Here is a 22774-nt window from a genome sequence, read left to right as displayed (position 1 = left end):
CTAGAAACTCAGCTTTCGTGGCACAGGAACAATAAAGTCTCCCAATAAAAGCCCTACAGACACTGAAACAGTAATGGAGAGTAGGTTAAAAACAAATTCTATTCCACTAATCAAACTAGTCTCGTCACCAGAGTTGGATGTAAGAAAGTCTTTTACACCCCTTACTCCAAATGCTGCAGGTATGAGTAACACAGTTCCACAAACGGTGACCAATAAACCTGGATTTCTGGTTATAAGAGCATATAAATTTCCAATAATTCCACAAACTAAAGCTCCAAGAAGTGCTCCAACTTCAGTCCCCAAATAATGAGAACTGATTGTCGTAACAAAAAATGAAATGTATGAAATAATTGCGACAAAGAGGTAGGTCAATATTTTCTTAGGCACCCTAAATGTGAAAATGTTAGAAACTATGATTAGTGGCAGCACGAGCGCTAATATCCATTCAGGTACTCTGTTAAAATTTCTATATTTGTCCGGTTTGTTGTGGGCAAAAATAGTTGTAGAATTGGAGAGAAAATTATCAATACCTGTCGCCATTAAAACACCAAATCCTAGCTGTAGAGTGGCTATAAATCCACTAAACAACCTTACAGACCCGCTCAATAAATGTCTTGTGCTTAGCTCAGCAATACCAGTTGTAAATTGTATGGCAGGAAGGATGGAAAAAACTCCACAAAGGGTAACCAAAAACACCGAAAGCGGTCTTGCTACTGGATCTGTAAATTGTGCAAAAATTATTTTCAAAACTGTTGCCACTATTCCTGCAGCAACTGAGTTAATAACGCTATTTACACGATGAAAGTATGGATATCTATCTGCCAATGTACAAAAAGCACCAACCAAGGCACCAATAACACACGCTGTGATCATTTCAAGTGCACTACCATCTAGAAATACCACCCAAGCAAAGGTGTTCAATAAATGGGTAGCAATTTGATAACCAAAATGGTTGAAAATAGGTTTGCTACGAATGACTTTTCTAATTCTTTTTCTCGCATCAGGAATAGTAATTGTACGCGCTGCTAGCTCTTCTGCAATTTTATCCAGTTGGTATAATTTGTCCAAATTGATAGAACCGCCAGTCGATGATAAATTGGCATTGTCAATGGTTATGTAAAGAGTTGTTGATGTACTTTTTCCGTTATCTACATTATAATGAGCCCAATCTATTGGATCAGAAAAAGAAAATAATAGCCCAGTACTAGTGTACTCGATTTGACAAGGTTTTACACCAAATTGTTTTGAAATGTATGTTAAGTGGTACTCTAATCGGTGGGCTGGTACACCATACGTAGCCAATGCATATCCCAAATCAATTAAAATGAGTTGTACTTGTCTTTCATAATCATATAATGTTGAGAATGAGCTCCCCATTACTTGTTCTTGTTGAGTTTCATCTACAATAATTTTTCCTTCTTCCAAATCTGTTACAGGGTTGTCTTTTGAAAAAATACGATCGGAAGGAAGTTTTTCTTGTCCCTCCTCTGCTGGAATAGACTTGAAAGATTTAGTGAAATAATTGTCAAACACATTGGAAAAGAGGCCTTTTTTTTGAGCTTCTGCGGTTGGTTGATTAGTAGTATCGAATTGACTTTGACAAATGGTCGATGAAAGTAAAGGATTTTCCATGATAGTGTTATCTTGGGTTTCAGGTGTGCTATTCTCATATTGTCCAATATTTGTGTTCTTTTTCTTGTTGAGGTTTGACATCTTTTCTAGTGATGAATTGATAGAATTGCTTAATTTCTTTTTTCTCAATTTTTTGTTTTGTTGAGATGGCACAAGTGCAGACACTTTGTCTGTTGAAATAATTGCAGATGTGTTTGCCTCCTCATCGTCTCTAATGGGATCAACACCTTGCAATGGTGTATCTTCATTGTTAGATAAAGGAATGGTGAGTGGAGTTGTTGATCTCTTTTGTTTGAGTGACTTTTTAGTTTCCTTCATTCGTTGCATCATGGAATTAATCATCCTCACACGTTCTTCCAAAAGCTCCTTCTGATGCTCGAGTTGTGTCAAGGAATTTCTCTTGAAACTATCAGATGGCAACATTCCGCTTGTTGTGGAGTCCTCATCATTATTAGCAGTAACTGGTGATGCATGATGATCATTATTGAATATTTCAAGCCACCACCATTTTGGTCCTCCTTTCTTTGCCAGCAAGGATCCTTCGGAATGTGTTTTTGCAGGTATCGGTTGGTTCTCTTCTTCTTCTTCTTTGGTTGTTGATGACTTTGCTCCAAACCACCCACTCAATAATGCAGAAGGCTGTAAAAGATCAGAGGAAGAAGAGCCAACGTTTGTTGTTGTTGATCGTTTTGATTGTGTCTTTTTAGAGAGCCTTTTACTGGGTGATGATTCTTCGGCATGAAGAGAATGCGAGAGCATGGGTTTTGTTTCATCATTGGCATCATGAAATTCTCCTCCACTTGATGATGATTCCTCAGCACATTCTGATTCATCGGCATCGGAGGATGAAATATGAATGGGTGTTTTTGGAAGAGAGGAACCCGAAGTTTTTCGTTTGTTTGGTTCCGAAATTATGTTCAAAAAAGGGGAAGGAGAGGAGGATGAAACATGTTGTTGCTTGTTGCTGATGATGGTGATGTTGGTTTGTATTTGAGGATCGGTCCTGTTGGATTCATTCAATGTCGGAGGATGATCGGAGGAAGGTGTTAAAGACATTTTTTGTTCGGTGTTGAGGAATGTTGACATTTCTCTTTTTCAACATTCAGGACATTGAAAGGAATCGTATTTCCCGAACGTCCTATTGAAAGATCTTCTTTAACATTATTGGCGACATCAATTTAGGTAAGGAAATCTTAGTTGATCATCTTTAATAATGACCTTTACAAATTCAGAGTGGTTTCATGACACACACGTGATGAGTCTCATCTCAGGTTGTTGTCAGAACACTCTGGATGTGTCATATCGATGGTCTCTGTCCCTTCTGAACTAGATTCTTCATGCATGAGTATTTGATTGCTCATGTAATCTCGATATTCTTGAGAAGCAAGAAAACGTGAAAATGTATCATTGATGACCATTTGCTTAATAATATTTTCTAATCTATCGAATAAATCTAATTGACCAAAACCAGAGATGATTTTTTTGAATTCGCTCTCAATGACGTGTTTTGAAACATTGAGTGGTGTGTTTGACTCATTTTCTAAATATTTGGTGATAATTTCTTGTTGCAATGCAGATCTGTCTCTAATTTTTGATAAAGATTTGTAGAGTTCCACATCTTCTAAAAATTGAATGTTTTCCAAACTCATTTCAGCACTTGCAAATTCTTTTAACAAGGATCTAAGAATGCCATCTTTCATGACATTATTGAATTCAGAAACTTTTCTCATTTCTTCAAGCTTTTCCTGTTGTTTGTGAAGCTGTGATTTCAGTTCTCTCTGTTCGCTCAAGTTTCGAAGTACAATGATAAAAGCCTCTCCAATTATTCCTTCTCGTAGTGTCATTTTAGCTTTGGTTACATTGACGCTCACAGGATGCTTGACTCCAAATGGATTCACCACAACAGTTTCATATTGGCTGTTGTCATTGCTCTGAGAAAGAGTTTCTAGATGTTCCAGTATCATATCCATAGTCCCAAACTCTGTAATGTAGTCAGTAATGATTTGATTATCGGCAAAGCTTCTTCGATTGTTGTCCGATGAATTTTTCTTCATCAATTTTTGTTCAAAAGCAGTGTTCATATTAATTATTATGCCCGTTGCACACTCAACTGTCACAATATAATCATGAATAGAGTTCATGACGCATCTCGATTTTTGCTCCTCGAGTGCTGTCTTCTCCAATAAAGCTTGCATGATATTATTGTCTTTTGCTAATTTGGATTGTGACTCTTCCAATGCGTTCAACATCTTGTTTATATCTTGACAAAGGGTACCTAACTCGTCCCTTCCAGCACTAGGGACACGTTGCTTAATGTCATTGGATGAAGTGATAAATCGTACAGTTTTTCCAATTTTTAAGACTCTTCGAAGGATACAACATTCTACAAACATCAACACTGTGACTGTTAATCCCAATACAATTCCGACTAATACCAAACAGGAATATAAAAAGGAACTCCATCCTACTTGAGCCATATCTCGTGATAAATCAGTACGAGCTATAATTCTATGTTCGCCACTAATGTCAGTAAACATTTGATAAGTGGCCATTCGAGCTGGTAAACCGTCAAGGGAATTTTCTGGGCATGCTCTATATCTATTGTCATCGTATGGACCTTTCTTTGTGGTTTGAAAAGGTTTATCCTTTGTCCACGAATCATTTTTGAAATTTAGCAGTTTTGTAGCTTGCACATTCCTAAAAAACTGTTTCAAGTCATCCTCAGAGGTTACAGAAAAATCGCGCATGAGAGACCTTAATGCATCATTGTCATGAAGCGCATCAAAAAAGCCTGTACACATTTGCGTTCGAAGAGACATGTCATGAACATAACTTAATGTTAAATATTTTGCATACAGGAAAAAGCCACAAGTAAACGAATTATTGTTAGGTTGGATTGGTACCAATGCTATTAAAAGTATGTCCGAAGTATTTGTTGGATTCTTCTCATTCAAGTATGCGACACGATCTTCATCTTGCAATAATTCGAATAAACTCATCTCAGGCACAACAAATGCAATATTACGCGTTTCAGGGTCATCTGCACCTTGTACAAGTTGAGCATCTAATTGTTTCAATTCCTGAGGTAAGTTTTTGAGATATCGAGATTTCCATGCACCAACTCCTGCCAGTAATGATCCATTCGTATAGTACATTCCAGCATAATTAATTGCTGCCCTCTCCATGAAGGGAGCTAAGAAATAGGCTTCCATTAATTCTTGAGCTCCTTTCAAGTTGTGATCTTTCACAATGTAAAAACTTTCATCCCACGCAGCATAATCATAGACCTTGGGATATGGAATGAATGAATGATTATTAATATTAACATATTCCCTGAATATTAAGTTGTTTGACCTACCTTTTCCAACAACATTCTAAAATCATCTTCGAGTGCTCGAGCTGTTTTTCGAGAGGTATCAATCGCCACCTTGTTCTCAACCTCTGTAAATGAGAGTTGAAACGAGATTCCTAACCCAATCAAGCAAATAATCAAGATGGAAGCAAACGTCAAAAACAAAAGGCTCATAGTTTTGACTCGCAAGCTCGATAAGCAACTTTTTAGACATTCCGTATATTGGCTTTGGTTATTTGAAAAAGTGAAGTTATTCAAAGCGTGAGGGCTGTACAATGAAAAGAGTTGTAAATTTTCTTCTCCAATGACATGATCGGATGTTGGAGAGCATAGGGCGTGTTGAATGTTTCGATTCGAATAATAATGAACACTGGACGGAATGGAAATTTGTAAACCTCGGTGAGTGGTTGATGTGGTGGTGGTTGTTTGGGTTGGAACAGTAGGAGGTCGTGAGATGGAAGAGGACTTGGGTGAGTATTGATGCCAAGTTCCTTTATTGGTTGGAGAGCTCGGCTGAGAGGAACCACTTCTGGGAGAGGAGGGAGAGATGTTTGTGATGACGGTTGGTTGGTGATCATATTGTTGATGATGATGGCTACTCATCGACATGTAGTTCTTTTTGAAAGTGGCTGTTTGTTTTTAAAAGAAGAACGAAATTGTCTCGAAAAACAAGGACTGATGTTGTTGTTTGATACTCTTATTGATGCAAATCATGATATATACGACAACATCGTCGGACGAACGCATTCGCGTTCTCGAGAGAAACGATTGTTTCAACCCATCGACATTGTATCTCTAATTTCTTGACCGGCAATGATGGACAAAGGTATTAATACATCATCGACCTTGGCAAAGACGAATCGAGAGAGAATTTAGATGCAACACAGAGTGATGATCATGATTCGATTCAAGAAATGATGACAATTTTTCAAATTTCGCAATATCCAAATTGGAAGAAGAGAATGTTGGAGAAAATGTGTGTTGATTAAATGAAAGGTAATATACGAATACTAAATGAACAAACCTTTCACGAGATGTATGCATGTATACTATTCAGTTATTATAAACGTTGTTGTTCCGTTTCCTTTTTTATTTGGATAAACCTTTCAAATGCTTGACCAATCTCAACACAGTAGCACATGGCCGATCACCAACTCCGTTATTATACATGGAAGGTTTTACCCATCCACCTGGCTCTGAGTGAGTCATGATGAAGAGATTGAAATATGCATTCTCTCCTTCTGTTTTTACAAGTTCAATTCTCCAAGCTGTCAAATGAACCACTCCACGAACATTGAATGAATTCTTGGGAGCCTTGTCATGCTCGTAGCCAGGTACTTCATATCCCGATTTTGTCACGAGCCATAAAACATTATCCTGATGTGTTGGATCTTTGTAAATATTTCTCAAAATGACGAACTCTCGATTGGATATTAATCTTGATCCTGAGCTGAATACTCGATAGAAAGCTCCAAAGTCTTCTTCATCATGAATTGATGACACGCTCGATGATGAAGATCCGAAAGGAATGCGTTCACTCTTCACAAGCTCTTCATCCCACAACAACCTCTTCTCTTCCAACTCCAAATAGTGGATAATGTCTCGAGGAGAGGAAGCAACGCTTTTTGAAACAGTGACATTCGACATTTCTCCTTGAAATACCCAATAATCATGTTTGTCCTTGTTCACCCAATAATGTGCTCCTTCGTCAGTGGTTTTGTACTTGGTCCATCCATGATGAGGTGCAGTGGAAGATCTCGATTCTTCGTACCACTTTCGGGCAAGGTCAAAAGTCTCTGCAAGTTGTTGAGTGTGTTGTTGTTGGTGAGACATGTGTTCTATTTTTTTGTAAACTAGTGCGCAACGATCCTTTGAGATCATAACAGATATGCGCAATTCCGATGAACGTGATGATCCTGATCAGATATGTGCTGAGATTCAGTTAGTTGACAACATTCAGTCGTCTTTTCAAAGATTTTCGAACCATGTTTCCTCTGTGCCTTTTTTGCAATAGGGTTGCTGAGTAATTTTTGTAAATTTCGGTGACCTGTTTCACCACTTCTGCAGCAGTTGGACGTTTTGAAGCTTCTGGCTCAAGACAACTCTGTAAAACATTAAAAAGGCCAATCGCATGAGGATTGCTTCTCTTTCTGTGAAAATGAGGATTACTCTTCAAATGTTGATCCCAAATGTTCTCAAAGTTTAGAGGGGCTCCTTGTTTTGATTTCAAGCTCACTTTCTTCTTGGAGAGAACTTCAAAGAGAGAACATGCCGCAGAATAAATGTCCATCTTGCACGAAGAGGGTTGTCCTTCCTGTTGTTCAGGAGGTAAATAATGCAAAGTACCGCCACAAACAACAGATCCTTCCTTAACAGCAAAACCATAATCTCCAAGCTTGAGTGTTCCGTCCTTGGCCAAGAATATGTTTTGTGGTTTCTAGAAATTCCACACATATTACGTAATATTCAGTAGTGGTGTTAACCAAAAAAACAGATCTTGGAATGCTACTTACCACATCACAATGCACATAACCTTTCATATGCACATGTTCAAGAGCAGAAAATAGTTGAAGTGTGAACTTTAACATTCTCTGTGTCATTACAACAGCATATGGTGAGAATACGAACTTTGAAAATTTCAAAAAAATGTTGACTTACCATTGGTCTCATTAATCGTTGTTTGCCACCCTGTGCAAAACTCATGGTCTGCTTAAATAAATCTCCAAAGGTACAGAACTCCATAATGACAACATAGGTCACTACTTGCTTATCATCTACAATTTCAGAATATGAGAAATCGTCCACATATTGTACAATATTGTTGTGAGAGAATGCTTTTAAGCACTCCACTTCTCTATGATAATCTGTATCAACACCTTCTCTAAAACGTTTCATCACATATAACTGGTCTGTATCTTTTTGCTTCACTTGCAAAATAATGGCAGATGCTCCATCGTTCAATCGTTTCACTATTGAATATTGATCCTTCTTGGTTGTATCCACTGAAATAGTTATTGGTTTCTCTGGCTGTGGCAAAGGAATTTTATCTGCAGACAGAGGTTGTGTTGTTCCACTATCCTTTCTTCGATAAGAGAAGCTTCGGAAAAATTCTCCGATATTTCTGAAAAAGGAGGAAAGAGCTGACGAAAAATCAAAATGAAACGATTTGGACTTTTTGGAAAAACTCTTAGCTTCGTAATGTATGTCATCACATCTTTCATCAAGTTGTTCTTCTAAACGCCAAGAACTTTTTTCCAATATTTCTTTTTGCTTCATCACAATTTCATCTATTCTTTCTTTTGTACTGTCATGCAGTTCTTTCTTTTCGTTTTCTGTAGCGCCATAAGAATCGTCACGTGCAAGTCTTCGGCTCCTCGTATTGGTGCTGAAATTTAATGAGGTATCAGAAGTGGCTTGCGCAGGAAAGGTAGTACCAGTTGGCACGACACTACTGGAGCTACTGGAGGCTACTGACAATGGAGGAGGAGGTGGGTATGATGAAATGACTTGACTTGTAGCAAATAGGTGTGATTGTGGTGGAGGAGAAGGTATGACTTGTTGTTGCTGAGAAATTTGAGGTGATAACTGTATGATGGAATCATGCATCTTGTCACTTGCTGGAACGAATGCATCATCAGCCATCCCCTCTATCAGTTCTTGTTGAACAGAAGGTGCAGATTCCTTCGATGAAAAATCTTCAAAACCTGAGAGATCTTGTTTCATGGCCGGTGGAGCTCTTGATGAAGAAATGGAACTCGCCAAGTTTCTACTTGGAGAAGCTTTTGGTTTTGCATCGAATTGACTCTTTTCTTTCCTCATGCCTCCAGTACTTCCGCCACGGCTGTCTTTTCTACCTAGTCCTTTCGAGAGTGAGGAACTTCTTGCCAAAGGTAGAAGTTCCTCATTTTGTTTAGTTTTTTTCTTCAAAACCGATCGTTTTTGCTCTTCTTCCATTACTCTACTCTCCACAAAACTAGCTTCTTCTTCATCATCAAAGGAAGCACTCAGAGAAAGATCAGAGTCTTTGTCGTGACCGAACTGAACTAGAATTTCGTCATAAACAGGTTGTGGAGGGATTTGATAAAAATATCCAAGATTTTCGTTAATAACCCTACAAAATTGAATAATCGTTGGTCGTTTCGTATTGTCTGGATTGACACATTGCACAGCTAAGGTAGCTAAATTCTTGAAAATAATGATTTCTTTTTCATCACAATTTGCCACACGAGATGAAATGGAATTAATCAAATTGTTGGATTCATTATCCCAATCATCAGCATCAAGTTGTTTGGCATCAAATTCTTCCCCTAATAAAATTCTGAGAATCAAGGTTCCCAACATGTGCAAATCGTTATCAAATGTAAAAACTGCTTCACCATTCTCAAATCTAGAGAATACTTGTGGTGAGAAATATGTCACATGGTCGTCATTGAGGTTGTCAATCATGGAAGCCAGACCAAACGATGGTGGGTGAATTAAGAAATGGAATGATTCTCCTTGTTGAAAGCATATAATATTCTTTGGTAGAATACTATTGTGTGTAATGGAACACTGGTCATGTAACTCTTTGATACAATATGATATTTCATAAAATAAGTTAGAAATAAAGTTCAGATTTGTTTGGGATCCTAAATCAGATAAAAAGTCATCATTCTCAATAATTTCTTCGAGTGACTTGACTGTAAAGGTGCTTTGTTTTTGGTTCTTTCCTAAATACCAATCTCTGAGCAAATTGACACGGTTATTCAATAATGGAGCATTAGTCCTATCAATAAAAGGAAGAGTAGCTATATACAATGTTTGGGTCAAACCGCCATCAGAAGATCTCACATAGGAACCTTGCAATGGAATATTGTGAACAAAGTGTGAAGACTCGCCAGTATATTTTTCGACATCTTTCTTCCAGGACTCTTTCTGAGCTGACAAAGATGAATCTGTTGAAATCACTTGCGTAAAAACAAATGATCGCACTCCAAATTCAACTTGTTTGAGTGCCAATTCATTCGGTGAGAACATGGCATTCGGTTGTGGTTGCTGTTGATGATAACTGAACATCCATTCATTCAACTCGCGGGCCATCCACTTCATCTGGGGTGAGTTCTTTCCTCCGAATAGTTTTTCAGGATGGACTCCTTCATAAACATGGATCTGATTTGGAGAGGATGCCTGATGAAATAGATGAGGATTTTGAAATAATTCAGAAAAAGAGGCCATCGATCCGATCTGAGGCAAAGCCTGTTGGTCCGAGTTGTGGCCACTATTACCACCCACACCCTTTGATTTTGCCTTGTTGTGCAGTGAAAGCATTTTTTTGGATGATGAAATGTGAACTTGAAAAAGGAGAAGCCAACAACATGTCAACGGTTCAACAATAATCACAAGATCATTATTAAACAACAAGTTATTATTAAGAGAAATGTGCTCAAGATGAAAATTCGTAAAATATTCAAGTACCTACAAAGACATCTTTCAAAAGTCTCATGCCAATGAATGCCGTCAACAACATCCCGAAAAGGAACAAAAAAAATGCCAACATCCACATCAGCCATTATTCTTCGACATGCCTTTCAAAACAAACACAAACTCATCACCAGTTATCTCACAAAAGGAACCAATCCTCTCCAGAATCAAGTGATGAATCCATTTGATTGTGCTCTGTGTATTTCTTCGAACGAGAATGAAAAACTTCTTCTCGTTGCCGACTACACCAATAACCGAGTGTTAATTTTAAAGTTACCGAGTGGAGAGCTCGTCAATCACATTGAAAATGTCATGCACCCACATGGATTGTGTGTGGATCGAGAGGTGTTTCATTCACAAAATGGTTCCGAAATTGTGGAATTTAGAAAAACATTTTTGGTTTCGGATTGCATGGAACATGTGGTGAAGAGATTTGATATCGAGTCTGGAAAATTATTACAAAAAATAGGAAAAGGTGTTGGTTCGGAAAATGGATATTTTGATCGACCTACAGGAATGTGTATCGATTACAAAACGAGGAGACTCTACGTCACAGATTATGGTAACAACAGAATTCAAATTTTTAATTTGCAAAATGGAGAATTTATTTCGAGTTTTGGACAACATCTTCAAGTGATGGATGTCATTTCCTCGACTAGCTCTGAGACCACTCAATCATTGAATGGACCATTTGGAATTGCCATTGAACATTTTTATCATCATATCCATTTCGATGAACAAGCACAACAACAATTCATTCATCCACATCACACCATAACGACATCGATAGAGTCACCCATCTCGACCACTCTTCCTTCAGAATCTCCCTCCATATTATACACACTTATTTATGTGGTTGATTCCAAAAGTCATTCTGTGAAAATGTTTGATGGTGAAGGAAATTATATTGGAGATGCCATTTCCAATGTGAAAACTCTTTCCTCTTCTCAACTCTCTCTCACTCAATCCTTCCTCAAAAATCCATATCACGTGCTCATTGATGGCAATCATTTAATTGTTTCAGACAGTGGAAATCATGCTGTGAAAATTTTCTCAAAGCCAAAATTATCTTTTTCACACAGCACCAGCAGTAGCGCCACAACTCCACACTATTCCATTGCAAAACAATGTAAATTTAAGGATGGAATTGGAACCAATCGATACATTTATGAAGAAATACCTTCAAGAAGAATTGTGGACTCTTCTTTTAGACTCGACAATAATAACAATCATGAGGATTTGGCCTCAATGACATTTTCACCAACATTACCAACGATTGAATTTAATTATCCCATTGGATTGGCCTTGGATTTTTCAACAGGTGATTTATTTGTTGTAGATTGTGTTAATCATCGTGTTGTAGTGATTAGATAAAAAAGATCAGCAAAAATTTATTGTTGTGAAAATTTCAGACCAGTCAAATGTCATCGCTCATCCTTTAAAAAATTTTCTGCACTTCGCATCTGCAAAGTCACTCCAAACCAGCACTACTTTTATACTCGAAAGATGGTCATCGCAAACAACAACAACAACAACAACTCTGATCAACCTCCTCCTCCTCCAAGAGGTACCCGAACACTCTCCAATAATCTCCTAAACAACAATTGCAATCAATCAATTACGACTACAACAACAAAATCAAATACATCATCAGATACATCATCATCAGATACCTCTCCTACGACAACAACGACAACAACGACCACTTCACCTGTCATGACAAATGTTCTCACCACCAATCATTCAACTCCTCCACCTCCACGAGCAAACAAACTTGGTTTATTGTTCTCTCGATTGCAAGATCAAAATTTCACACTTCATCATTTACATTTGACACGAGCGGATCTTGCCTTGTCAGAACATTTGAAAAAATTGGACTTGAAATGTGTGAGACATGTTTTACAGTTTTATGATTTTTCAGTTTTTAGAAATGTGGTCTTGCCCATTGCCTGTCAGTTGCCAATGGATATGATTTGTGGTCAACCTGTGTATAAGCATTCTGAATATTCTGCGTTGAGTGGTGGTATTCAACCATTGCAAAATGTTGGTCAATTAATGGATCACTACATGATTTATCCATCCACTCATTTACCGGATTTGTTAATTCCAAGTGCAAAGAAAGATTTGAGTATTGAATCCATTTACAATGCAGAACATTTGAGAGAAAAATCTGAATTTGATTATTTATTTGAAAGACCTGTCACAACAGATCAAAGATGTCACATTTTGTCGACTAAACATATGGATCAAAGATTAGTGAACTTGGTGAATATCGACACACCTTTCGATTACCAAATGAGATTGTTCAAAGAACAAGGACTTGTGAATCGATTGGATATTTATGGAAAGAGTTTGAAAGCCATGATCACGTCCATTAATTCACAAAGAAGAACTGAACAACAACAACAAGGTCGAACATTTTCTAAATCTCCTTCGAATGGTAATCTTCCTGTTACCCGATCTGGATCAAGCTCAAATTTACTCCAATCTCCACTTTCTGTTCAAAAGTTTCAATCCACAACCACAGATAGTCCAAAATCATCTCTCTTCTCTACACCCACAACAGCAACAACGAATATCTTTTCTCCACCATCAGATCACACTGCCGAATACTACGATGAGTATCATCATGCAGTTCAGGGCATGAGAGACAATGATTTCCAATCGGACTTTGACATTAATACCATTGAGGAAGTGCAAATGTACTTGTACCAATTGAGAAAAATGTTTTTCATTTCATCTCTTATTAAGAATTTGTATGGAGCAAAAAAGAGTTCAAGCAATAACTCCACTACTCATTCCACACAAAGTACTTTCAAAGATTCAAAGAAAGAAAATGTCACAGAAAAGAGAGATGTTGGACTTGTATTTCCAACACTTTCCTTGTCCACCATGAGTCACAACTCGGAGCAACATATTGTGATTGATTTGTTGAGCACTGTACCACATTTAATTTCACTTTCACGTGTTCCAACCTATGGAATGGAACAATTCATGCGAAGAGAATTATTTTTCAAGAGTGTTCAGAATATTCACAGAAGTTGCATTGATTGGAGACTTTTACCACAGCAAGTTCGGGAAGGAACATTTGACGGACAGCTTTCTTGGAAGAAGATGGATTATTTTGAAAACTTTAGTAATGAAACATGTTCCTTACTTGCCAAAAAGTGCAACAACCTTGTGGATTTGACCGTTTCTGGAACTGTATTTTTAGATACTAAGGTACAAAAGGATGTGAATATGTCACAAATTCCTCCATCTCGTGTTTTTAACGAGAGTGGCCTCTTAGAAGTTGTACAACATTGCAAGAACTTGCAAAGAATAACTTTCAGAATGGGTAAATGGGATCCAAAGGCTACCAATCAACTATTGGCAAAGGGTGTACTTCCACATTTGAACCTGTTAGATGTTCCTGGTTCAAATTTTGATGAGTCAACATTTAAGGCCATTGCTGCAAATAATTCCTTGAAACATTTGGTCATTTCAAACTGTGAAGTTTGCAACGATCAGAACTTGAAACAACTTTACGGTCATTCAACCATTCAGAAATTAGTTCTTCAAAACTGTCAAGCCATTCAAAATGGATTGTATGGATTGGTTGAAGCCAATGCCAGTGCGTTGACACATTTGGAATTGATCAATTTACATAATGTCAATGATGGATTCTTGGAAGCTTTCACCAAGAACAAGTCCATTACAACATTGATGATTAATCACTGCAGAACTATTACTACACAAAATGTAGCAATTTTAGCAAAGACTCAACACTCGATCAATCATCTCATGATTAGAGGAACCACTGACAGTATTAACTTGTCATCGATCGGTAGCTCAATGATTGCCTCCCAATTACAAGTTTTAGATTTATCCAAAACTTCATTCCCTTATACTCAAATTTTGAAATCTGAAGGTCCAGTCACTGCCTTCCAACCTGTTTATTATCCTGTGGTTCCAGTTTCTACAGAAGATTACAAACAAATTGTCAACTCATGCAGACAATTAAGAATTTTACGATTGGATTGTAATCACAATGTTGATGATAGTGTCATTCAATTACTTTCAGAACAAACTCATCCAAACTTGGAAGAATTAACATTGGAAAAAACAAGCGTGACTGTGAAAGGTATCAATCATTTGTGTGCTCACTTTTCATCTCCAGCCTCCAATTTACAAACTCTCAATTTAAGAATTAGAACCTTTGGTGAAATGAACATGTTAGATCAAATTCACAAACTTCCAAAATTGAGAGAAATTCATCTTGGACTTGTTCGTTCACACACCATTGCATTGCATTATGTCAAAAAACTTTCACAATGCAATTCATTGGACACCATCTATGTAGAATTTGATTCACTGGAAGCTAAGCACAAACTAGTTGAAAACAACAAGATTAAGAATATATTCTTTGAACTTTAAAATAAAATTCTCCAATACACGCAGAATCTTTTTCACAACAACAACCTTTTCATGGAAATTCAAAGTCTATCATTCAACATTTTCACACAAACGATTTCACACAAACAAATTCATCGATCGGTACTTTTCTTCTAGAAATTACAATCAAAAAAATCAACACATCATGATCTCCACCAACACGATTGCTCATTCTAATTCTTCCCAACAACAACAACCAATCACACTTCCTGTCATTGACATTTCTCCACTTTTACACAAAGATCCAGCTCATAAAGATGATGAATCCTATCAACAAGTGATTCGAGAGATTGGACTCACGTGTGAACGTTATGGTTTTTTCTATATCACTAAATAGGTGATGTCAGTCAGGAATTGGTGGATGCTTTGATGAGACAAGGAAGAGAGTTTTTTGCAAGACCTTTGGAATATAAAAATAGATTTCACATGAAAAACAGTCGAGTGTATAGAGGATTTTTTGAATTGGGTGGAGGTAGGTGATGGATGATCATGAACAACTCGTTGTGAACATGCATTCCATAATATGAAAATTATTTTTCATTAATTTTTTGATAAACTTTTCTGCAAAATAACCCCTTTTTGAATTTTTCATGTGAATTCTAAATTTAATGAATTCAATGAAATTCAAATAGAATTGACCTATGGAAAGAAAGATTGGAAAGAAGGCTATTATTTTAGTGCAGAGTTGAATGATGATCATCCTGCTGTGAAAGGGTTTACCAATGCATGGTTTAAATCAATGGCCAGATGAAAATGATTTTCCTGAATTTAAATCAACAGTTTTGAACTATTTGGATGCGTTGACTGAATTAGGACATGTCATCATGTCGTAAGTGTTTTTTTTAATGATACATGTGAACACCAACAATTTGTTGAAATGATTGAAGAGCTATTGGAGAAAGTTTAGGATTAGGTGATACATTCTTTTTGGATCCAAATTTTGAGACTATTGTCACTCCTTTGGAAGAATTGGCAATTCATGAAGAGGATAAAAAGAAGTTTCCTCCAATTCGATATGGGGATTATATTCTAGCAAAAGTATTTGCAGTGTTTCCAGAGTTGAAAGATAATGCTTTGAAATTTAATGAATAGTAAATCCATGAATGAGAATGGTGTTGGAGCATTCAATTTGTTGATAATTAATTTTTATAGGCAGTAGTTCAATAATTGTTATGGTGACTAGAAAGTAGACACAAGGTTGAGATACTGGTTTCATTCTGTTCTTGTTGTTACTCACCCACTCACTCACACAAATGTCTTGATGTTACAATGAAGGTTAAATTATTCATCCTTAATATCGTCACGAATCGATAAATCCATTCCTTTCAACTCATAGATTGGTTCTGTAATTTCTGATGAAGAAGATTCTTCATCGACGACACCAATCTCACCTCCATGCTTAATCTTTTGCCACACCCAACCTCCTTTTCCATTAAAAACCAATCGTTGTGTGTGATACTTCTCAAGAGCTGGTCGATGTGAAATGGTAATACAAGTAATTTCATTTTTGGTACATTTTCGATAGAGACGATCTTCATCCTCTGCAGTGATACATGAAGTGCATTCATCCAAAATTGCATATCGAGGTTTGTGATAAAACAATCGAACCATGGCAAGTTTTTGTTGTTCTCCACGTGATAATGAATCCCAATCATGTACATAATCGAAACCTTTTGAACTTCTTTTACAGAGATAACCAATGCCAAAATCATTGAGTAATTCCTCAAGTCTTCCATCTGTCCATCCTTCCTTCAAAGTGGAATCTGGATAAATAATTTGACTGCGTAAAGATCCCTTAATGTTGTAAGGTTTTTGAGGAAGATAGAAAATGTCATTGTGGAGACCACGGGCATGAGAACCTTTCGCTTGTGGTTTGTAAATAATTCCATTGTGAAGAGGCCACAATGCACCAAGGACTCTGAAGAGAGAAGATTTACCACTTCCATTTCTGTAATAATTATTATGGAATGTAACAAAGAGTGCCAATTGGCACACACAAGCAATATTGAAAGTGGGGTATTGTCACACAAGTAATATTGAAAGTGGAGTATGATAGTTCATGAACAAGTAGTTTAGGATGGAGTGTGATCCAATCATATTATAATTAAAGAGATCCCATAAATAATACTACTTACGATCCAGAAATGACAATATGTTCATTCTTTCCAACATGAAAGGATAGATTACGAGCAAGTTTGATATTATCTGGAGTCTTAATAGTGACCTTATCAAAACGAATTTCATCTGCTTCAATAATTTCTCCATCATGATGCTTTTGGAAATTAATGTTTTTGGAATTTCCATGCTTGATTTCATTCAGAACTGTGTACAATGTGGCCACGCGTTGAGCCATTCCACCTAATCTCAATAATTTTCTAAAAAGTTCAATCACATTACCCAATGCATAAAATTCCAAAGTTATGACAGCAATGATATATCTCAATTTACCCATCAGAGCATCTCCTTTTAAATATCTGAGACGACCAAAGAAGACAGGTAATCCAATAATGAGTGTGGTGAAACTGTGTGGAAAATATTTGGTGAAAAAATCATTCACAACACCAAATGAAAAGTTTCTTCCAATGACATAACTTGAATATTGAGTGAGTGTTTCAAAATAATTTTCAATTTTAGATCTTTCAGTATTTTCTCCTCCATAGAAGGCAATTAACTCTGAAAAGACACTTGTTCGATTATGCATGGCTCTAAAATTACCTTCCATGTTCTGAACTTGTGCACTAATTTTTGTGAAATTTGGAGAAACTTTGGACAAGATAAAAATTGCAATACTCAAATACAAGACCACACTCATTAAAGCATAGGGGCCAAGTAATCTCACCAATTCAATCGAGTACAAGATTAATTCAAAGGTTGGATGAAGCATGTCTGTGAATAATTCTGCTAATCGATTACAAAACACATCAATATCTTGAGTAATTCTTTGATCTGCTGCTCCAACACGCTTATCCAAATTATTAACCTTATAATAGGCCATATTTGAAAAGTACTTGTCATGAACATGCATGGTTAAATTTCTTCTCATATATAAGGCAAGTAATTCGACAAGATATTTCACAGAAGGACCAATCATGGATTGAATCACTAAGAGTAAGGAGAATTTTACCACACTGTAAAAGAAGTGACTCTTCTTTTGAGCTACTAAATACTCCATCATGTCACCACTCACAATGTTTGTATTTCTTGTGACAAGTGACTGGACAATAATTAATGCAACCAATAAGGCAGACATGGCCAACACTTTTCCAGAAAACTCATCCGTCTGAAGTGTTGTGGGTTTCTTTGTAAATGCAATCACACACAATTTGTAAACTTTGGTGACAAAGGATGTAATGAACGTTGAGGCAGATTCGACTGATTTTGGTTTTTCTGCAGATGGTTTGGAATCATGTGCCACTGCAGTGGAATGAAGGGAGGATAGTGATCGTTTTCTTGATTGTTTGATGGTACGATATATTTTGAATCCACTCCCGAATACGAAGGCAGCGAGTGACAAGGCCAATGCAATCAGAGAATATTTTGTTGTTTTGTAATGTTTCTTGAATGCAAAATCATACCAATCGAGAATTAATTTTGGAAAGGAAGTGGTGGCGAATGTCCTCGATGATGATGTTTCAAGAAAGGATGGAGAGGAGGAGGAAGGTTTAGAGAGAACGGCTGGCATTTGTGGTTGTTGTTCTTGTTGTGGTTGAAGCAATTTTTGTGTTTGATCAAATGATTGGACAAGGCGAGAGGCGGAGGTGGTGATTTTGCAAAAGTGTGTTCACAACTAGGAGTTTTAAATTTACAAGGAAAAGGATCGGAAGATAATTGTAAGAGATTAGAGTTATTTGAAAAATTAGGTTGTATACAAAAAGATGTGTAAAACGAAGTCAATGTATCACAGATTGAAGGGGAATGATGGTGAACGTTGCAATGCAGCAAGCTCGTTGGAAATACTTTCCGATTCCAACAACAATAATTCATGCAAGAACCACCAAACGTCCAAACTGTTGTTGTAGTTTGGTCAATAGCAACTCCTCAAGAAGTGAGACGTAAAGACTTTTTATGAGAGATCATCCTATTTTTAGCAAAAACTTAATGTCAATCAGACGAAAGAATCTCATCTTCCCATCAAAGTAGGTTGCTTCTTTGTGACGTGTTATTGCTCTTGGACTGGTAATTGAGCAGCAATTAGGTGTGACCAATGAGAACAAAAATCTTCAGAGCACATCCAAAAAACTCCGTCATTCTTACTCTCAATGTTAAGGTTCTTAATCAAAAATCATTCCAATTTGAGTCACCATCACTGTACCGACCTTTCCACTCCATTAATGCGTATGCCTTCTCAAGAGCTGATTCTCCTGCACTATTGGAAGAGTAAGCCAAGCCCCAAGGGTTGAATAGCTTGATCAAACGGTGAACCACGTTTGAGTTATCCTTAATCTCGATAACTTGTTGTACGACATAGGCGTGACAATCATTTTCAGTATTTTCATTATAACCGGAATTGGTGTATACCATCATAATGCTTCCTTTGTTATGCTCTTCCTGCAATTTCGGCCAAATTTCATTAGCGTTTGCGCTTTTTCCAAGACTAAGCTTGATGGACTCCTTGCAGCCAAAAACTGCTTGAAGCACTGAGCCTGGATTTCCTCCATGACAATACAAGTGATAACCTCCAAGCATCTTTGCGTAAGCTTTCTCCAAGATGTGTGGCCAAAACTCGTTTGGAACTGAAGAGCTTGTTGCAATGGGTTTTCCCAAGTATTCAATTGGGAAACAATCATCGACAGTAACAAATTTCTCACGGTTTTGGCTATTGAATAGCTTCACTGTGTGACGCCCACCAACGAAATCATCTTCCACAAATCTTCGCTTGATGGCTTCAGGGCTCTTTTGGCCAGCCGCGATTACTGCAGAAATGAAATAGGCATTGTTGATGAGACCTTTTCGGATTCGATTCACATCAAGGGTGTCATTTTCGAATAGCACAGGCTTGTCACTGAACTGACATGGTCTCAGCCAATATGAAACGCTGGATTTTAGGGCGTCCCAAGTATGGTCAAAGTCATTATCATTGTACATTTTGGAGACCGAACACTTTTCAGTTCTGGCCAACACTATTTTTGGAGGATCATATTTCTTGTGAATGGAAGTGTAATAGTAACGGAGAAGGACCAAATATTGTACTAACTTGCCATATCTTTGGAAATAATCGATTAAGGTTTTCACGGACTCATCAAATTTCGGATGTGAAGGTAATTTTTTGCATTGTTCGATCAATTGCTCTACAGTCATATTCAAAAAGTTTGGCAAATTTTTGTTTTCAGTCCAGTTCATGAAAGCAACTTTTTCTCTTTCAAGCATGACAATTGTTCTTTCCAACCAACCCATACTCTTTTCAAATTCATTGTCACATTGAATCGCTAGAGCGGTAAACTTTTCGACATTTTCACCAGTCGCCATCTCCAAGGTTTTTCTTAGAGTACTTTGGTATTTCTCAAGGGTTGACAAGGTTGATAAATATAACGGAGAAACACCTGATAGATGGGAGAAATTATTTTTGAAATTCTCAATCGTTGTTTCAATCACCCACTTTCTTTGAGGTTTAGAACAATCGTTCTGCTGAGCTGTTACATTTTTGGTATCCACGCACGTGTTTGTAATATTATTCACGGTCGTGTTATTGGTGGTGTTGCTAATATTGTTGGTGACGAAAATATTCTTTGTATTTTCAACCTTAACAGAGTTCATGACAGTCTCTTGTGTTGTGCCCGATTGATTTTGGATATCCTTTGTTTGAGAATTGATATTGTTTATGCTGGTAGTCTTATCAATCTCATTGTTCACAACCGAATTTTTGACAACGTTGTTCACCACGTTTGTTATGTTGTTAATGTTGTTTACAACATTAGTACTAATGTTTGAGATGGTAACTTCAGAAGTGGAAATGTTGGTAGATGTGTTGACCACAGAACTGGAAGTAGTGTTTAACTCAGACGTTGTTTTTTGAGAAACTACCTCCTTAGTTGGTTTTGGAACTGATGTGCTTGTGTGGGTTGTTGTTGTAACCGGAGAAGCATTGTTGGTGGCGATGATATTTGTTTCAACAGTCTTTGAATTGTTGATCGTTACATGGTGATTGATGTCCTTATTTTCAACCAACGTGTTGGTGGTAGAGATATTCTTGACATCCTTAATTGTTTTAACAACAGTGGAAGTGTTATTAACTACCTTGTCGTCCTTTTTGACATCCTTTGTTTCAACCAATGTATTGGTGGTTGAGTTATTAACTACCTTTTTGACGACTTCGCAAGTTACTGCTTTTTTCTGAGTGTCTGTGTTTGTTAAAGTATTTACAGAAACTGTTGGAGTGCTTGGAACAACCTTACTGGTGACGTTGGTGATATTTGTGACTTGGTTAGTGACATTTTTAGTGTTGTTGATTGTGACATTGTTATTCTCAATAACATTAGTAATAGATTGTTTAGAAATTGTGTTGACTGGATTGAAATTGACAGAGTTGTTTTGAACCTTTGTAGTGGTTAGGTTGTCCACAAGTGTTGAATTATTTGTGTTGTTGACATTTGTGTTATTTACAACTGTGTTGTTCTCAGTATTCTGCTTCTGCTGCAAGCAGTACGCTGGTAAATAATTAGGAATTAGCGCATCAACCACGAGATTGTCAAAGTTAAACAACACCGGTTCAACCTCTGTCTTTTTATCCTGAACTGATGATGAAACAGAGCTAAAGAAAGGCAATTGGTCCAATGACTGAGGAGGTTCATAGCTTTGATTCATCATCATGGAGAATTGATCAGAATACATGGCTCCATATGGCATAGGATAAACAGGTTGTTGATGATAAGTGGTGGTGGTTGTTTGAACAACAACGACCTGACCCGGAGCCAATTGTTGTTGTTGTTGCATCATCAAAACTTGTTGATGTTGCTGTTCATGGTGAGATAAGCCTTGATAGGGGTTTGGAATCTCTTGAGGAGAGGCATATGGATGAGACATGCCATGATGAGGTTGATATGGATACATTTGCTTGTTTCAAAGATGAGCGATTTCGCGAGCAGTTTAAAGGCCGAAACCAAACAAAATCAAGACACACTCCTAAAGACTATTTTTTTGGAGGAATTTTACTGTAAATGCAGGGCGTGCTGGCTGAAAATGGAGAGATGGATCAGGATGAACTTTTGCTTCTTGGCAAAATATTAATAGTTTTCATCAATGAACATCGTAAATTTTGAAGTTCATATTTGGGTTTGAGTTGAGATGATTCAATTCTTTTAATTATTACAATTATCAAATATGTATAATTATTATATTGTGACAGGTTGTTCTTATCCTTAATAACATTAGGTGCTGATCAAGTACAAGTGAAGCAAAATGTTCTTAATTCCGATTCTGAATGAAGTCCATTCTATTCTTCTGAAATGCTTATATCTTTTGATTGCTGTTGATGTGTTGACTTTTCATCTCTTCGATGCTTGTGTGATTTATGAGAAGGATGTTCGTGTTCATATTTCATGGCTTGTTTCAAATTTTCATCATCAATTCCTACTTGTGGAGGAATCTTTTCCTGTTCACTGTCCCCAGTCATGTCCGATCGAGCCTGTTTGGCCTCTTCTTGTGGGTTGTATTTCATCTTTTCATAAACGGAGGTATCATCCACGGAAGGCTCCACCACTCGAGGATTGAGCGAATAGAATTTATGGGAGGTGTAAACCGTTAAAGATCGAGCCAAAATTAAAGATGGGTTGTATTTGAAAAGAGATGCATTCAAACCCGTGCAAATTCTGTATTTTCTGATCATGGATTATTAAGAAGAATGAAACAATAAAATTAATAACAAGATCTTCGATGGTTTTTTTTAAGTCTGCGTGGCCG

At 37.1% G+C, this 22774-nt stretch overlaps 11 protein-coding genes across 11 annotated transcripts; 4 read left to right on the top strand and 7 right to left on the bottom strand.

Moving 5' to 3' along the window:
• FDP41_002000 (uncharacterized protein) lies at positions 1 to 2688 on the bottom strand (the record flags this gene model as incomplete). Its single annotated transcript, XM_044705148.1, has 1 exon — positions 1 to 2688. The coding sequence occupies one exon, from the start codon at positions 2686 to 2688 to the stop codon at positions 1 to 3; it is 2688 nt and encodes an 895-aa protein (XP_044563643.1).
• Positions 2689 to 2894: 206 nt separating this feature from the next.
• FDP41_001999 (uncharacterized protein) lies at positions 2895 to 5593 on the bottom strand (the record flags this gene model as incomplete). Its single annotated transcript, XM_044705144.1, has 2 exons — positions 2895 to 4919; positions 4991 to 5593. The coding sequence occupies 2 exons, from the start codon at positions 5591 to 5593 to the stop codon at positions 2895 to 2897; spliced, it is 2628 nt and encodes an 875-aa protein (XP_044563642.1).
• A 480-nt stretch (positions 5594 to 6073) lies between these two features.
• On the bottom strand, positions 6074 to 6817 carry FDP41_001998 (uncharacterized protein; the record flags this gene model as incomplete). Its single annotated transcript, XM_044705143.1, has 1 exon — positions 6074 to 6817. One exon carries the CDS (start codon positions 6815 to 6817, stop codon positions 6074 to 6076), a length of 744 nt encoding a protein of 247 aa, XP_044563641.1.
• A 109-nt stretch (positions 6818 to 6926) lies between these two features.
• On the bottom strand, positions 6927 to 10291 carry FDP41_001997 (uncharacterized protein; the record flags this gene model as incomplete). Its single annotated transcript, XM_044705142.1, has 3 exons — positions 6927 to 7421; positions 7498 to 7575; positions 7643 to 10291. The coding sequence occupies 3 exons, from the start codon at positions 10289 to 10291 to the stop codon at positions 6927 to 6929; spliced, it is 3222 nt and encodes a 1073-aa protein (XP_044563640.1).
• Positions 10292 to 10510: 219 nt separating this feature from the next.
• FDP41_001996 (uncharacterized protein) lies at positions 10511 to 11818 on the top strand (the record flags this gene model as incomplete). The annotated part of the gene is made up of 1 exon (XM_044705141.1): positions 10511 to 11818. The coding sequence occupies one exon, from the start codon at positions 10511 to 10513 to the stop codon at positions 11816 to 11818; it is 1308 nt and encodes a 435-aa protein (XP_044563639.1).
• Positions 11819 to 11950: 132 nt separating this feature from the next.
• FDP41_001995 (uncharacterized protein) lies at positions 11951 to 14860 on the top strand (the record flags this gene model as incomplete). The annotated part of the gene is made up of 1 exon (XM_044705140.1): positions 11951 to 14860. The coding sequence occupies one exon, from the start codon at positions 11951 to 11953 to the stop codon at positions 14858 to 14860; it is 2910 nt and encodes a 969-aa protein (XP_044563638.1).
• A 163-nt stretch (positions 14861 to 15023) lies between these two features.
• Positions 15024 to 15629, top strand: FDP41_001994 (uncharacterized protein; the record flags this gene model as incomplete). The annotated part of the gene is made up of 3 exons (XM_044705139.1): positions 15024 to 15178; positions 15316 to 15350; positions 15511 to 15629. 3 exons carry the CDS (start codon positions 15024 to 15026, stop codon positions 15627 to 15629), a joined length of 309 nt encoding a protein of 102 aa, XP_044563637.1.
• Positions 15630 to 15702: 73 nt separating this feature from the next.
• Positions 15703 to 15970, top strand: FDP41_001993 (uncharacterized protein; the record flags this gene model as incomplete). Its single annotated transcript, XM_044705138.1, has 2 exons — positions 15703 to 15707; positions 15766 to 15970. 2 exons carry the CDS (start codon positions 15703 to 15705, stop codon positions 15968 to 15970), a joined length of 210 nt encoding a protein of 69 aa, XP_044563636.1.
• A 189-nt stretch (positions 15971 to 16159) lies between these two features.
• Positions 16160 to 18560, bottom strand: FDP41_001992 (uncharacterized protein; the record flags this gene model as incomplete). Its single annotated transcript, XM_044705137.1, has 2 exons — positions 16160 to 16826; positions 17014 to 18560. 2 exons carry the CDS (start codon positions 18558 to 18560, stop codon positions 16160 to 16162), a joined length of 2214 nt encoding a protein of 737 aa, XP_044563635.1.
• Positions 18561 to 19153: 593 nt separating this feature from the next.
• On the bottom strand, positions 19154 to 21925 carry FDP41_001991 (uncharacterized protein; the record flags this gene model as incomplete). The annotated part of the gene is made up of 1 exon (XM_044705136.1): positions 19154 to 21925. One exon carries the CDS (start codon positions 21923 to 21925, stop codon positions 19154 to 19156), a length of 2772 nt encoding a protein of 923 aa, XP_044563634.1.
• A 382-nt stretch (positions 21926 to 22307) lies between these two features.
• Positions 22308 to 22700, bottom strand: FDP41_001990 (uncharacterized protein; the record flags this gene model as incomplete). The annotated part of the gene is made up of 1 exon (XM_044705135.1): positions 22308 to 22700. One exon carries the CDS (start codon positions 22698 to 22700, stop codon positions 22308 to 22310), a length of 393 nt encoding a protein of 130 aa, XP_044563633.1.
• Positions 22701 to 22774: the final 74 nt, after the last annotated feature.

Source organism: Naegleria fowleri, assembly GCF_008403515.1.
Source record: "Naegleria fowleri strain ATCC 30894 chromosome Unknown tig28, whole genome shotgun sequence".
NCBI classification, from domain to species: domain Eukaryota; phylum Heterolobosea; class Eutetramitea; order Acrasida; family Naegleriidae; genus Naegleria; species Naegleria fowleri.
Note: the sequence above shows the minus strand (reverse complement) of the source record. Positions and strands in the feature narration are given on the sequence as shown.